The following is a 13,072-nucleotide window of genomic DNA, read 5'->3' on the forward strand; positions in this document are numbered from 1 at the left end:
CCCGAATTAAATTTTTATTTTATTTAATTAAAAATCCATTTTGAATAGGTATATGGCGATAGAGCCACAATTTTGGGTTCATTCATGTGGTTATATTCTTTGAAGAATAAATCAAACATTTTTGTAATACTTGTTTATGTATAACTAGCTGTATCACCCGGCGCTGCCCGGGAGTTACGTAGAGTGCAAGGGATTGAATTTAAAAAAGTAAAAAAATATAATATTTTAGATTTTTATTTTTTTGTACATTTATTGCATTTAAATATCTAAAAAAGTAGTACAAATTCTATTTATTATTATAAATCTATCCCCTGAGTGCAACGGGTTAAAATTGAAATTCGAGACCCCGACCACGCACTCCGGCTTTGATGCCACTAAATATAATTATTGTCCGTGAGTGAAGCATTCCGATCTACGCGTAACACGTCGCCCGCGCCAACCTGGCGGTTATTAGTTTTTCTAATCTAACTTTGCCATTTGACCTCCGATCAAGCTGAAATAAACGCCAATATTTTTTAAATGTACACATTCTAGCGACATTTGCAATAAAAAATGGGGATTGCAGCATTAACTTCCGTGTTTCAAGACCTTGTACGCGGCGACTTTTTCTCCGCAAAAACCGTAAAACTGTCCCCGGGTTGCAACAGGTTAAATCTGAAATTTGAGACCCCGACCACGCATTCCGGCTCGTCAGCCCCCGTCTACTGTCCAAATTTTGTCGAAATCCGACTGCGCGTGTGGATTTTTACAAAGAAAAACGTAAATTATGATAGTACGTACCTACCTAACGTTTGTTGGACTTCCCTGTTTATGAGTTATAATGGTTTAATAACATTTTTCTTAGAGCATAAACATCGTAAAAAGGACACCCGTTGTTTATGCGCTAAAGTGAATTGGACTTCAGTGATTTTTTAATTAGCAATATCGGTTAATTTACTACTTATGGACTTCAGTGTTTCATTCATTTGTGTAATGAAATAAAAGAAGATTTTCTGCATATTTAACTCAGAAACGGTAAAAACTGGACTTCCGTTGTTTATCCTCTAACGTACAGAGATTATTTTAATAATTAAACCTTTTTTATTTATTAATTTCAATAAATATTGTGATTATTTTAACACTAGAAAAAATCCAGGTGGCAGTACCACCTGTCAACATTCTTGGATGTGACTTAGTTCTGTTTTTGTCAAACTATTATGAGAGTATTCAATCATTTGTTTTCTTTGACGTGTATTTTTTCTTTCACCTTACTCCATTTAATACGTATTCTCCTTGTGTGGTTCTCTATTACACAATATATACATATAGTTTATTTAATGCGTAATAGATATATGAAGCAATACATATATGAAGTGATTACATTGAAAACTACATACTATTATATACGCTTGAAGAAAATCATCAATTTGCAATGGAAGCTTTTATTTAAAGCTTTCCAGTAAAATAAAAACCATTATATTTTTGTCACTAACTTTGCCAACCAACTCGCAGTGTTAGTCATTAACAAAATCCTCGCCAGTGGCGTACGAAAAGAGGCGGAAAAAAATAAATAATGCAAGCTTTTTATTTTGCCACTAGGCGGCGCTGGATGCACTTTCGGATGTCTCGTTTCTGGGGATTTATGGAGGGAAAACTTTACTTTATAGTCCATTGCGGTGAAAAGTGCATTGTTTAGATCGCGTCGGACCGTTCGTCTTGTTTGTTTCCATTAGGAATTGCGCACTCAGGCGTTGAATGGAGTTTATATAATATTTTTACCTTCCCGCTCAAAAGCGCTACGGTGTGTTTATATTTGATGCGTAAATAAAACTGGAAATGCGCGGGAAAATCTATTTTAAATAAAATTGATGCTTTGAACATAACGGTTTGTTTGTTTATAATTACTTGTAAGTTATGTTTATATCGCTATTGAATTTAGACCTATCTCCATCAATTTAGTGGCAAAGACTCCTTATTGAACGATTATTTATCGTTTACCTACCATAAAAAATACTTTAAGGGGATCGTATATGCCAACAGAGAATCTAGCGAAAAAATACCAAGCTTGCAATTTGAGATTTTTTTTTGATAATTAACGATTTCAACTGAATTAATTAATAAATATGTATCTGAAAACTTTAAAAAGATTTTTTTTTAATTCAAAGATAAACTTACAATTATAAAAAAATATAATAAAATGTGAATTCGTTGCAGGGGTCATATCTTATTATTACATTATATATTATAGTCACATTTATTATTAAAATTTAGTTTATTAAGTTTTCAAATTTTGCCGTTTAGATTTTTGACTAATTCGTAGTTTTATTAATTTTTATATATATTTTAAAAAACATCGCTTTTTAAAAAATATATAAATATGTATAACTTGAAATCATTTTTATTTATATGAAATCTTATTAAGGTATGGTCGCAATATTTAAGCTCGATTTGATATAAATAAAAAATCATTTTTATAATTTGTATTTATTATGTATTATGGCGCATTGGCCAATCGCTGTAATGCCATAATACTCTTTTCTTAATAAATATTATCTATGATTCTCTCAAGTGTGTACAATACATAAATAAATTTACACGAAAATTAAATACTCACAATGTGCTTCTTCTTCTTCTTATTTCAGGTGGATAAGCGACGAAAACAACTGGATGTACAACCTGGGAGGCGATCCTGTGATATGCGGCAACCTGACGGGAGCCCGGCACTGTCCAGTCAACTACACGTGCCTCTGCATCGGCCCTAATCCCAACCATGGCTACACCAACTTTGATAACTTCCTCTGGTCCATGCTGACAACTTTCCAACTCATCACTCTGGACTATTGGGAGAATGTCTACAATATGGTGAGGATTTGTCATTTTTTTTATAACTACTTTAAAACCCTGAAGATTTCTTATGTAGACAAATTATTTAATTCTCATTATCTTGTTACTTGGGGTTATATGTAAATTATAATAAATTCAATATGACCGTTCATTTTATATTGAGTGGTATCAAATAGGGATGACTTGATACATACGAGCACCCAACAGAATTGTATATAAATTATACGATATTATTGTATTTCTGAGCATACACTTGATGTTTATCCTCCTAGATTTATTTTGCATGGCCTACTTTGTGCCCGATCAATTGTTAGTAATACGCTCAATTGATTTAAATGGCTTTAGATCTTACAGAGTTATACGAATAAAATGGCCGCTGGAACCTAGTTATCGAGACTCTTTTTGCCCCGCCCGTCTGTTTGACATTGAAGGTTCGGCGAGTTTAAAATTTAGCCGGCACTCACATCAAAACTCGTCTCGCCTAAAACGTATCAAATACGTTGATATCACTTCATCGTTATTCAACACAAACAAAACATACTTTGCCAAATGGAGCTCCGCAGATTGGTCGAATGCGACTGTTAAACATCCGAGTCGAAGAGTCGAAGTCACATACAAACACCTACAAATTAGTCATTCTTATACCGGCTCGCCGATCACCGCATTCAAATATCTATAAGTTTCGAAGGCTATGCGCGACTGTCGCTAGGTAGATATGCGAGGTCTTCACAAACAACACTGGATCTCAGTTTTCGGAAGGTTTTTTCCGCACGCGAGACGAGTTTTGATGTGAGAGCCGGCTTATTAGCGATTCAAACATCATTACCGAGCAGTTTATCTACTACCTTGCTGAATATTTAGCTCTACGTCCGGCGCAGGTAAACCAAAAAGATTATGTCTCAAATGTGGAGTTCGCTTATGATGGACTCATTTGTCCATTTAACTGTCTACAGGACTCAAGCACCACTCATTTAATTCAGCAACACTAACAATATTGAATCATCATCAGCCTGGGTCAATCCATTGCTGGATGAAGGCCTCCCCAAGCTTCTTCCAACTTTCTCGGTCCTGTGTCATTCGCCGCCACGTATTTCCGCAGAATTTTACCAGTTCGTCAATACAGCGGCTTTTAGGGCGACCCTGTGGCCGTTTCGTGCCCCTTGGGTGACACTAGATGATGGCATTTTTCCAGCGGCCGTCCTTTCAGTAATCAATGTGCTCTTCCCATCTCCATTTCAGCTGTTTGGCAACGTCTATTACATCACGTTCTCCTGGCTGCTTCCTAACCACAGAACAGATAATAAATAGAATACCAATAGGCTATATTCAATACGCCGCATGATGAAGCAGGCTTTTTAATGTGTGAGTGTCCTACGAAAATGAAGCACGCATTATGCACGTGCAATATTGTGTGTAATACACCAACATTAAAGGAGCGTAAATGCATAAACCGAGAGCAGTTTTCAGTATTCGACTTTAAACGTATTCTAGACACATGTGTAAGTTTAACACGGGTTCATCCTTACTCGAGTCAGTTACCTGCTATCGCCTTACCCGTTGTGTATTTCAGTTCCCATTATTTCTGAGTTCCCTGTTCCTAACCCATTCGTTTCTCTTACGGTCCTTTCGCGTGATGCCCAACATACACCTCTCCATGCCTCGCTGTGTGACTCTTGTATTGAGTAATCATTATTAATTATTATATTCAAAATTCTTTTGTTGTAATAATATTTTAAAAACCGTTGGAAATCATATATTTGAAAACTCCAAATGCGCGGTTTTCAATTTCGGCATATCCGTAATAAACAACACGATATTCTGTACTAACACTCGGAATCAAAATGTTTCCATGTTATTTTTCCTTTTTTTTCACCACATAAAAGTCTGCAAAATCATACAGAGGCAACAAAAACGTATGCTTTTTCACATTGAATATACAATTCGCGAGACCCGTTATTCAAGATTCTAATGGTGTAAGAAGCAAAAGCAATTTCCGCTGGTATCAATTTCACAAGGAAATTTCCGTTTGTTGTGTGTTATGTGGTAGGTACATTATGTAAACAGAAAACCACACAGAGCTTACCAACCTAATATAATATGAGATAAGTACTACGATTCCAACGATATATAATAATGACGTAAAATTTAATATTATTATATTGAAATAGTTGACTTTGATTCTTAACCCCTTTTTTATATCTACTCGTATGCTAAACATATATATTATCATAATAAAATTTGGAAATTTTTCGATAACTACATATTACGAGTATATTTATAACAACTATTGGAAGAATATGTTTGAGTTGCTTAGAGTCATAACTCACATATTCCAAAAATCGAGTTTTGAGATAATCACAAAAAACCACTGGAGCGCTGTTTTTTTGTAATTGGAAGAAAATTATTCAATATTAATGAATGAGTGAGTTGATTTACATTATATTTTTTTAAATATATATTAATACTTACTCATAAGGCTGCAGACACACAGCATGCTATGAGAAATAGAGCTCCCAGTTTGGTTTGGTTAGGTTATTATTAAAAACGTACATAAGTGAAACGGCAACTATATGTGGAACGAAATTACGGCCGCATTGCCATTTGGAGAGCGATAGTCGAGGTGTCTGCACGTCGATTCGTTTTGTCATGGTGTCGGATGAAAATATTCTTAAATCGTGTAAAGATGACTAAAAAACTTTACGTGTGTACTTAAAAAAGAAAACATGTCAATGAATATACTATTATTATTACAAATATAATAATAAACATAACATAAAAAAGACGCATGTTGAACTTTTATGACAAATTATATTTCGTTTGGCTTGCGTCATTTGCACCCGCGACCCGCAATCCGCGCACCGCCTAGTCACGATCTTTTTAGACCATGCCTCAGCTGAGGTGAGTGTGAATAATGTGAGTTATGACAGCAACAATTAACTTTGTCAACGATTTTCACATAGTTTGTTTAAAGTGACTTTTGATAGCCAACTATGTTTCTTTTTATAGATCAATGCCTTTTAAATCACTTGGTATATTTAACTCAAAAATAACAAAATTGCAAAATGTGAGTTATGGCTGTAGGGCATTTATAAAAAAATATAACGACCAAACGATCGAGTTTGCAAAATACTGTATCAGTAGGTAAGTATATTGAATTTTCGTGCAATATATTGTCAAATAAAAGTTCATTGAAAATTGAAATTTTCAAAATATGTGTTTATTTCTAACCATTATTACGCAATATCGCTGTGGTTCAGTGTAATTTTTGTATGTAAAAGCACGCCATCGAAGTGAGCCTTTTCAACAATCATAAACTTTGCTTTATTAATGATAGCTACTTTATATTACACATATTCGTCAAATTATAATACAAATGGATGGATTTCTTTGTGTATTTTATTCATCTGTACGGTGCCCAATGATCCGTTGCCTAGTAGGCTACGCCAAATCGTACGCACAGAGACAGGGTACTCCTAAACAAGCTGGATTGACAAAATTAGCAAGTTCGACAGATTTAGATGGAAACCAATAATTAAATTCCGATAATTTTTTATTGAAATTTTATTTATTTATACATAATATGGTGAACATTACAAATTACTAATTAAAGACATTCGCAACATGACATTTAGAAACAAAGAAATATTAAACAGTATCATATAAAAATGAAATAGACCAGTATTAACTTATTAAACAGTAGAAGAGTATATTGTTGTTTTAATTTAATAAAACGCATTTTTTTTTGTAGTACTTATTCCACTTTTAATCAATAGATTAGGACCGGTCAATATACGAAACCGGTCCTAATCTATTGATTAAAAGTGTAATAAGTACTAAAAAATGCGTTTTATTAAATTAAAACAACAATACAATGCAGTTCCACCATAAATTGACAGTTAACAAAATAAAAGAAATCACTAGAAAAGTGTAAATACAAAAAAAATATATATAAATAAAAATATAAGGAAGTACACCAAATGAGCTAAGCAGACCCTATTTTAAGAATTTATAAAACAACGTCCTCTATTATACTCATCCTCACGTAGGTGAAATAATATATCAATATCCGAAGCGAGTTGGTTGAACAGAGTTATTGCCCTCACAATTGGCATCAGCAATGCAGGTTAGTAACAAGTACTTAAACTACTTAAAAAAAACAACTGATGTTCCCGTTTTCTAAGATAACAGGTACACACAAGTCAATACTACCAGGAATGGTATAGTTCTCATTTACATCGCGAAAAAATACGTAGCCAAATATTGATATATTCTAGCATTTAAACTTACAGTATGTAAACATACCCAAGAGAAAGCCAGTGGAAGGAGCCAGAAGAGACTTTCAACCATCATTAGATCCGAACTCATGTTGATGACTACATAATTATATTTTAATTACATTTAAATTCTTGCGGTTTCTGCCATAGATAATTTAATCTGACATTTAAGGCGCACTTTACTGTCAACTTATTTATTAAAAAATGGTAATCCTTAATGGCAACCCCTGCCACGTTTTGAATAAGCAAAAAAGTAACCCCTACCTCACCCCTGTATAATATTTGACCCAAATTCCGCTAATTTAAATCACGGCGGCTCATAATAATAATAATACAACATCAAAACACACTGGCGATTTTTTTTATTTTTGCTTTTCTTTTGTATCACGAAAAGTGAAAATATAATGCGAGGTATTTTTTTCCTGTCCTACAGTTTGTTGAGATTTCGAAGTGGTTATTTCGCTTGTAAATTTAATATTGCCAACGATTTCACAATGTTCAAGCAATAACTTATCGGCTGGTGAGGCTAGTTCAGCAAGGCATAAACCATAATCGATATTTTGATAATAATTATATAATTGTCTTGATTTATCTGTCTGTCAGTTTGTGCTCAACACACTCTCATTGCACTGCATATTAACTCATTTAGTGCTAACACGACTGGCGCGTTTGCAGTCGTTGGCCATTAGATATAATCAACATTTTTTATTATTATTTTTTTCTCGCTGCTGACTAGATAATGACTTTTTAATTACCACCTTTAAAATCCACGTTAATTATATCGATCGGCCACCTGGTCATTACGCGCCAGGTGTGTCTTCAGCGTCCAAAGTATTAAACACCACAACAGGCCGTGATACCCAATAATAGTGGTAAATCTCCCAGGCTTGAAGAATTTACATATTAGATTATGTAAATATATTTTGACCTCACTATGAATCGAACCCAGAACTCCATGATGTAAGGCTAGCGCATTTAAATGTGATAATTATAAAGTAATTAACTGGTCAGCAGTGAATGTATTAATGATGGCGCATTTGGGCCTGCGTAGTAGCTATCACGTCATCATCTCATCTCTCTGGATGAATCTTACTTAAAATACACCGGCCTTAACGAAATATTTACCTACCAATCCATAATGGTATTCTAATCGACACCCTCTTTAACTATGCATAGCATTACCCTATATTGCTTTACTTATGATATTATTCATAGCTAAATAGTGAAATAATAATGACAGGTGACACTGCCACCTGGTATTTTTTAAAGTAATAATAATAAGTGCTTATATATTATAATGTCTACAAGTGTACGTCACAGTATGTCGTATCTGTCTGTGATTTTGAAATATTTGCCATTTGATTAGATAATTATGTGGTGCCCAGGTGTAACATAAAGCTTTTTTAATTTGTGTCTTTCTCAAGGCCAAGAGGCCATTTTACCTTGAAAAAACTACTGTAATTAATGAAAAGGAAGTCTAACTTTAGAAATCTTGATTGTCGGAATCTCGAAAGTGACTTCACGCAAAAAACGCACTTGCAATGATGTGAGGAGGTACGAGTTGAGAACCGCATGCCTACAATTCTACCAAAGTCGATGTCATATAAGGTGAGAGTGGCGAAGGGTAGAAGTAGACTGCTAAGATCTTACACAAATAGTAACAGACATACACAATAAACTTTTTCAGTCATAAGTATTTGTTTTCATTGGTGTTGGTTAGTTAGTTGGTTAGTTTTGTAAATTTCAATTAAACACTGCGAAAACCAAGCCATAATAGATAATAGTCAAAAAATAATTGTCTATCTATAAAATATATAAAATTATGACATTAAACTATACATAATGTTTGTAATTTTATGGTTTGGCTTAGGCAGGGGTTTATGAATTTTTATAAAATCTGTAATAATATGCTTTCTTAATTCAACGAAAACAAATAAGTATGAATGAAAAAGTGTGCATTATTTTGTCGAATCGCCCATAACATACCAAAACTATTATGGTTTGGTTTATGCAAGGTTTAATTGATTTTTAAAAACTAACCAACACCATCTTGTAAATTGTAGTCTTAGTTAAATAAAAACAAATACCAATTGGCTGACAAAGTTTAATGTGTACTTTTTTCGGTTCTTAACAGCCACCTCCACCCTTTGCCACTGGGTGAGTCGTGTATTGTGACGATATTGTATCAATCTCGATACAGTTGAATGGTTACAAGATAAAACTTCTGATACGTGGATCTAGATAGGGGGGCGCGCGCCTACCTCCAGCCGTTGCCGATCTTGCGAACTAACACGAGGTATCACTCAAGGATGAAACCGATGTAGGCAGGTGTCTGAAAAATAGTGACTGGATATTCATAGACGTAGATTCAACCATTGACTTGTCTAATATTCAATCTATCGAATCAATGTATTTTTTCATTGCGTAATTATATCATTCTATTTTTTATTTCCGTATGTCACACCACTGATAATAAATATATTTCAAGTGTATTATAATATTACTATTCTTAAAAAAAAACTTTTAAAGGTTTTTTTTAAATTGTGCTCGAATAGTACATACGTATGAAAATGTTAAATATAATCCAGATTCCTGACAACTACCTATGTACTCCTTCGTCTTGTTTTTCAACCTTCATTTCGTTGTCAAGAGATAAGATTTTATTTTTAAACGATTTTCTTTGTATATTTTCACCGGTGTATAAAAAAACAGGGGAACATAATACAAAACTAGATATTTTCCTGTTAAATATATTTTATATACTTATTGTACTTCAGGACTGTAGCTACTTGAAATTATGGGAAAACCACTGAACATATTATTATATGGTGTTTGAAAGATCTTTGTCTCAAAGTGAGTGCATGAATAAAATGTATTATATTATATAAAATGTAAGTTGAGCGAATGAGCAATGCTACTTAACTGATACTACCCCTTGATTGGGGCTATCTAAAATATATTCACACTTCAACCACAATGAAGGGTCCCAGACAACGCGTCAAAGATTACCAGCCTTTAACTTCTTCTTCTTATTGTGCCATCCCCTAGCGGAGGTCGGCCACCATCAAGGCGATCTTATCTTTGTCGTCTGCTACCCGGAACAGTTCGGTGGAGCTGCACTCATACCAATCACGGAGGTTCTTAAGCCACGAAATGCGGCGCCGTCCTCTGCTACGCTTGCCACTGATCTTTCCTTGAATGACGAGTTTGGGAATGCTGTATTTTTGTCCTCTCATAATGTGGCCGAGGTATTGTAGTTTCCTGGTGTTGATGCTACGTAGAACTTCTCGGTCCTTAACTAAAACCTCTTTAAGCGTAGTAGCGAAAATTGTCTGTAAGTAAAGTCACCATGAAATATAGTAAAATTTTAATCGGGCATTATAATATGTGAGGAAGTGTTCGATTTTCTGTTAAATGACCCTGTGCATCTATTCTATACACAAGGCTGCTATCGGCGCCTATCTATGGTAGTTTATCATATTTATGTATTGAGGTACTATAATTGCTACAATAAGTAATACAGCTAAACTGTCAAAACTATATAAAATTTAACACACCCAAGAGCACTTTTTGACAGTTCAAACAGTTAACTTATTGTAACAATTAACCGCTTCAATACATAAATATGCTAACTAGCCTTGATAGCCGCCGATAGCAGCCTTGTGTATATAATAGATGCGCTGAAACAAATAAAGACAAATTTTAGGTCATTGGTAAGAAATGTTTTTGAATTTTGTTGTGCGTATTTCTATCTTTTCTTGACACTATCCTGTAATATTGTGATAATAAATAAATGTCAAACATGTAGAAAAAAAACCTTATTGTATCAGATGTAGCATACTAACTAAATTAGCTTTGAATATGTCGTTAGATAATCACAGAAAATTGTAAATACCAGCACATTAATGAGCAACCAAAGCGATGCCTCAAAACTTATTGCGTCTCCATGGAAAAAAAATCGGTGTGTGTACTTATGTACGCGCGTTAGAAGTTATACTTCTTTGGCGTAACAAAACGAAACTTGTGACAAACTAGATTCTTTGACTAGCTCTTAATTATCTTGTTAAATTACACACTCAAGAAAAAGGACCGCTTTTTGGAACGGCGTTAGTTTATTTCTATACACTTTAACTTATGTTATCAAACTATATAATAGTTTCTCGTTGTTTTTATTTTTAAAGTACCAACTGTCACTCTGACGTTTAATCGTTTGTTTACGTAAGGAATTGCAAATGGCCGACAATAATAAATTCGCTGCCTAGGCAACGGAACAATTCTAAACTATAATACTATACTGTATAATCGTCACGATTGCAGTATCATACCGTGGCGTAAATGTAGTGCGTTCGGCTGATAATCGAACAATCGGTGGTTCGAATCCAATCGAGTGTGTTTTTTTTCGTGTGAAAAAATAAACACAAATGTCACACGTCAATATACACTCTGATTTGATTTCTCAAACGCGCCAAAAGAAGTATAGCTTCAAAACTTTTGTTTTTGTATCTCGCATTCCATATTTTTTATAATATTTAATTGATATAAGTACTATATACTGAATATAGTTATAACATTGTGCTACGGATAACATGCGTAGCTATTAAATATTACTGTCAGTGATTTCCAGAACCCACAGATGTTTGAGCGTAAAATCTTGCTAAAGATATTTGACCCAATCTGTGAGGCATCTCATCTGATGACTTCGTTATGATCAAACTCTTTGATGAGTCTAGTATCGTATCAAAATCCAATGTCTGTAATGGGCCGGCTTCAGCTTGTTTTTTGTTTTCACTTTTTGAATTTCGAACTATTCAAAGCGGAAAATAGAAGATTTTTTCTGTCCCTAGAAAAAAATGGTTTTGTATTTACGAGGTCGACACAATGGCGATTTTCTTTTGCCAAATGATTTAAAAAGGGCCCTCGAAACAGCCCAAACCAAATCTCAATAATAAATTGAGTAGATATATGCAATATTACCAAAAGTATAATGAAAACCTTCGAACTAACATCAATGAAGCCTATAAAATAACCACTCTAGTAGATACGAACTTGTACTTGTCATTTTCAATAAAAGTTATTTTAGTTATAAGGTGTGATTCTATGAAAGTTATACATTGAAATGTTTATGTTATAATAAGTACTCAAATGGTTTTATTTTTTTATCGTATGGGGGGCTCAACATCAATCAGTTCCTCGGGCCTTGGCGTCATTAAATGTGCCACTGAGTTTACAGGATAGAACAAAGATATATTTCCACAAAACAACAATTGGTATAGTATCTTATCAAAAATATGTCTCTTTTTGTAAATTATTAAGGTTTACATAATATTATAATAATATATGCATAGTATCAAAGGTTTTATATATTCAAATTTAAATAGCTTTTTCGTCCTGGAAAATGTAAATTTCAACCGCTCTTGTATTTCGGATTATTCTGTTGTTTTTTTCACGGAGAGCGCCTTGCATTACGAAAATAATTATGATTAAAAAGTTGAAGATATCGAGGAGTTCTGCAAAGTTTATATAAAAAAAAAAACATATGCGACCTTTTTACAATGAATAATTTTAAATTAAAAAAGGTTTTTGAGTTATTTTTGTGAACTGGCCGATATTATTTATCCACCTCTGGATAAAAAGAGCACTCCTTACAAAACTTATTTATTTAATTTGATTTTTTATTATTTATATTTATATTTAGGGGATTTAACTAATTTGTTCATTTATTGATGGAATTGTAAATTATCTTCTAAGTAGGTATAATTAAAATTAATTCACACGTATCAGACACTTGGGACACATAGCTCGAAGAAGGGATAAATTTAGTCATTCAGTGGTATCCAAGAGGTACAAAACGTCCGCAAGGTGGATCGATGATATGATAAAGTTCTGTGGAAGTACGTGGCAACGCAACGCACTGGACCGAGAGAAGTAGAATCAGCTTGGAGAGGGCTTCACCCAGCAGTGGATAGTTTCAGGCT

At 33.8% G+C, this 13,072-nt stretch overlaps 1 protein-coding gene across 1 annotated transcript in view; it reads left to right on the top strand.

Annotated features, from left to right (window-relative positions):
- The window catches only part of NaCP60E (Na channel protein 60E), a 294,537-nt gene that overhangs the window by 201,009 nt on the left and 80,456 nt on the right, over positions 1-13,072 (top strand). Inside the window, exon 4 of the mRNA XM_085943900.1 lies at positions 2,622-2,841. Coding sequence (XP_085800026.1) covers positions 2,622-2,841 — 220 coding nt within the window. The remainder of the gene's footprint in view (positions 1-2,621; positions 2,842-13,072) is intronic.

Source organism: Rhyacophila brunnea, unplaced genomic scaffold (assembly GCF_057557595.1).
Source record: "Rhyacophila brunnea isolate RB1 unplaced genomic scaffold, BYU_Rbru_1.0 scaffold_16, whole genome shotgun sequence".
NCBI classification, from domain to species: Eukaryota; Metazoa; Arthropoda; class Insecta; order Trichoptera; family Rhyacophilidae; genus Rhyacophila; species Rhyacophila brunnea.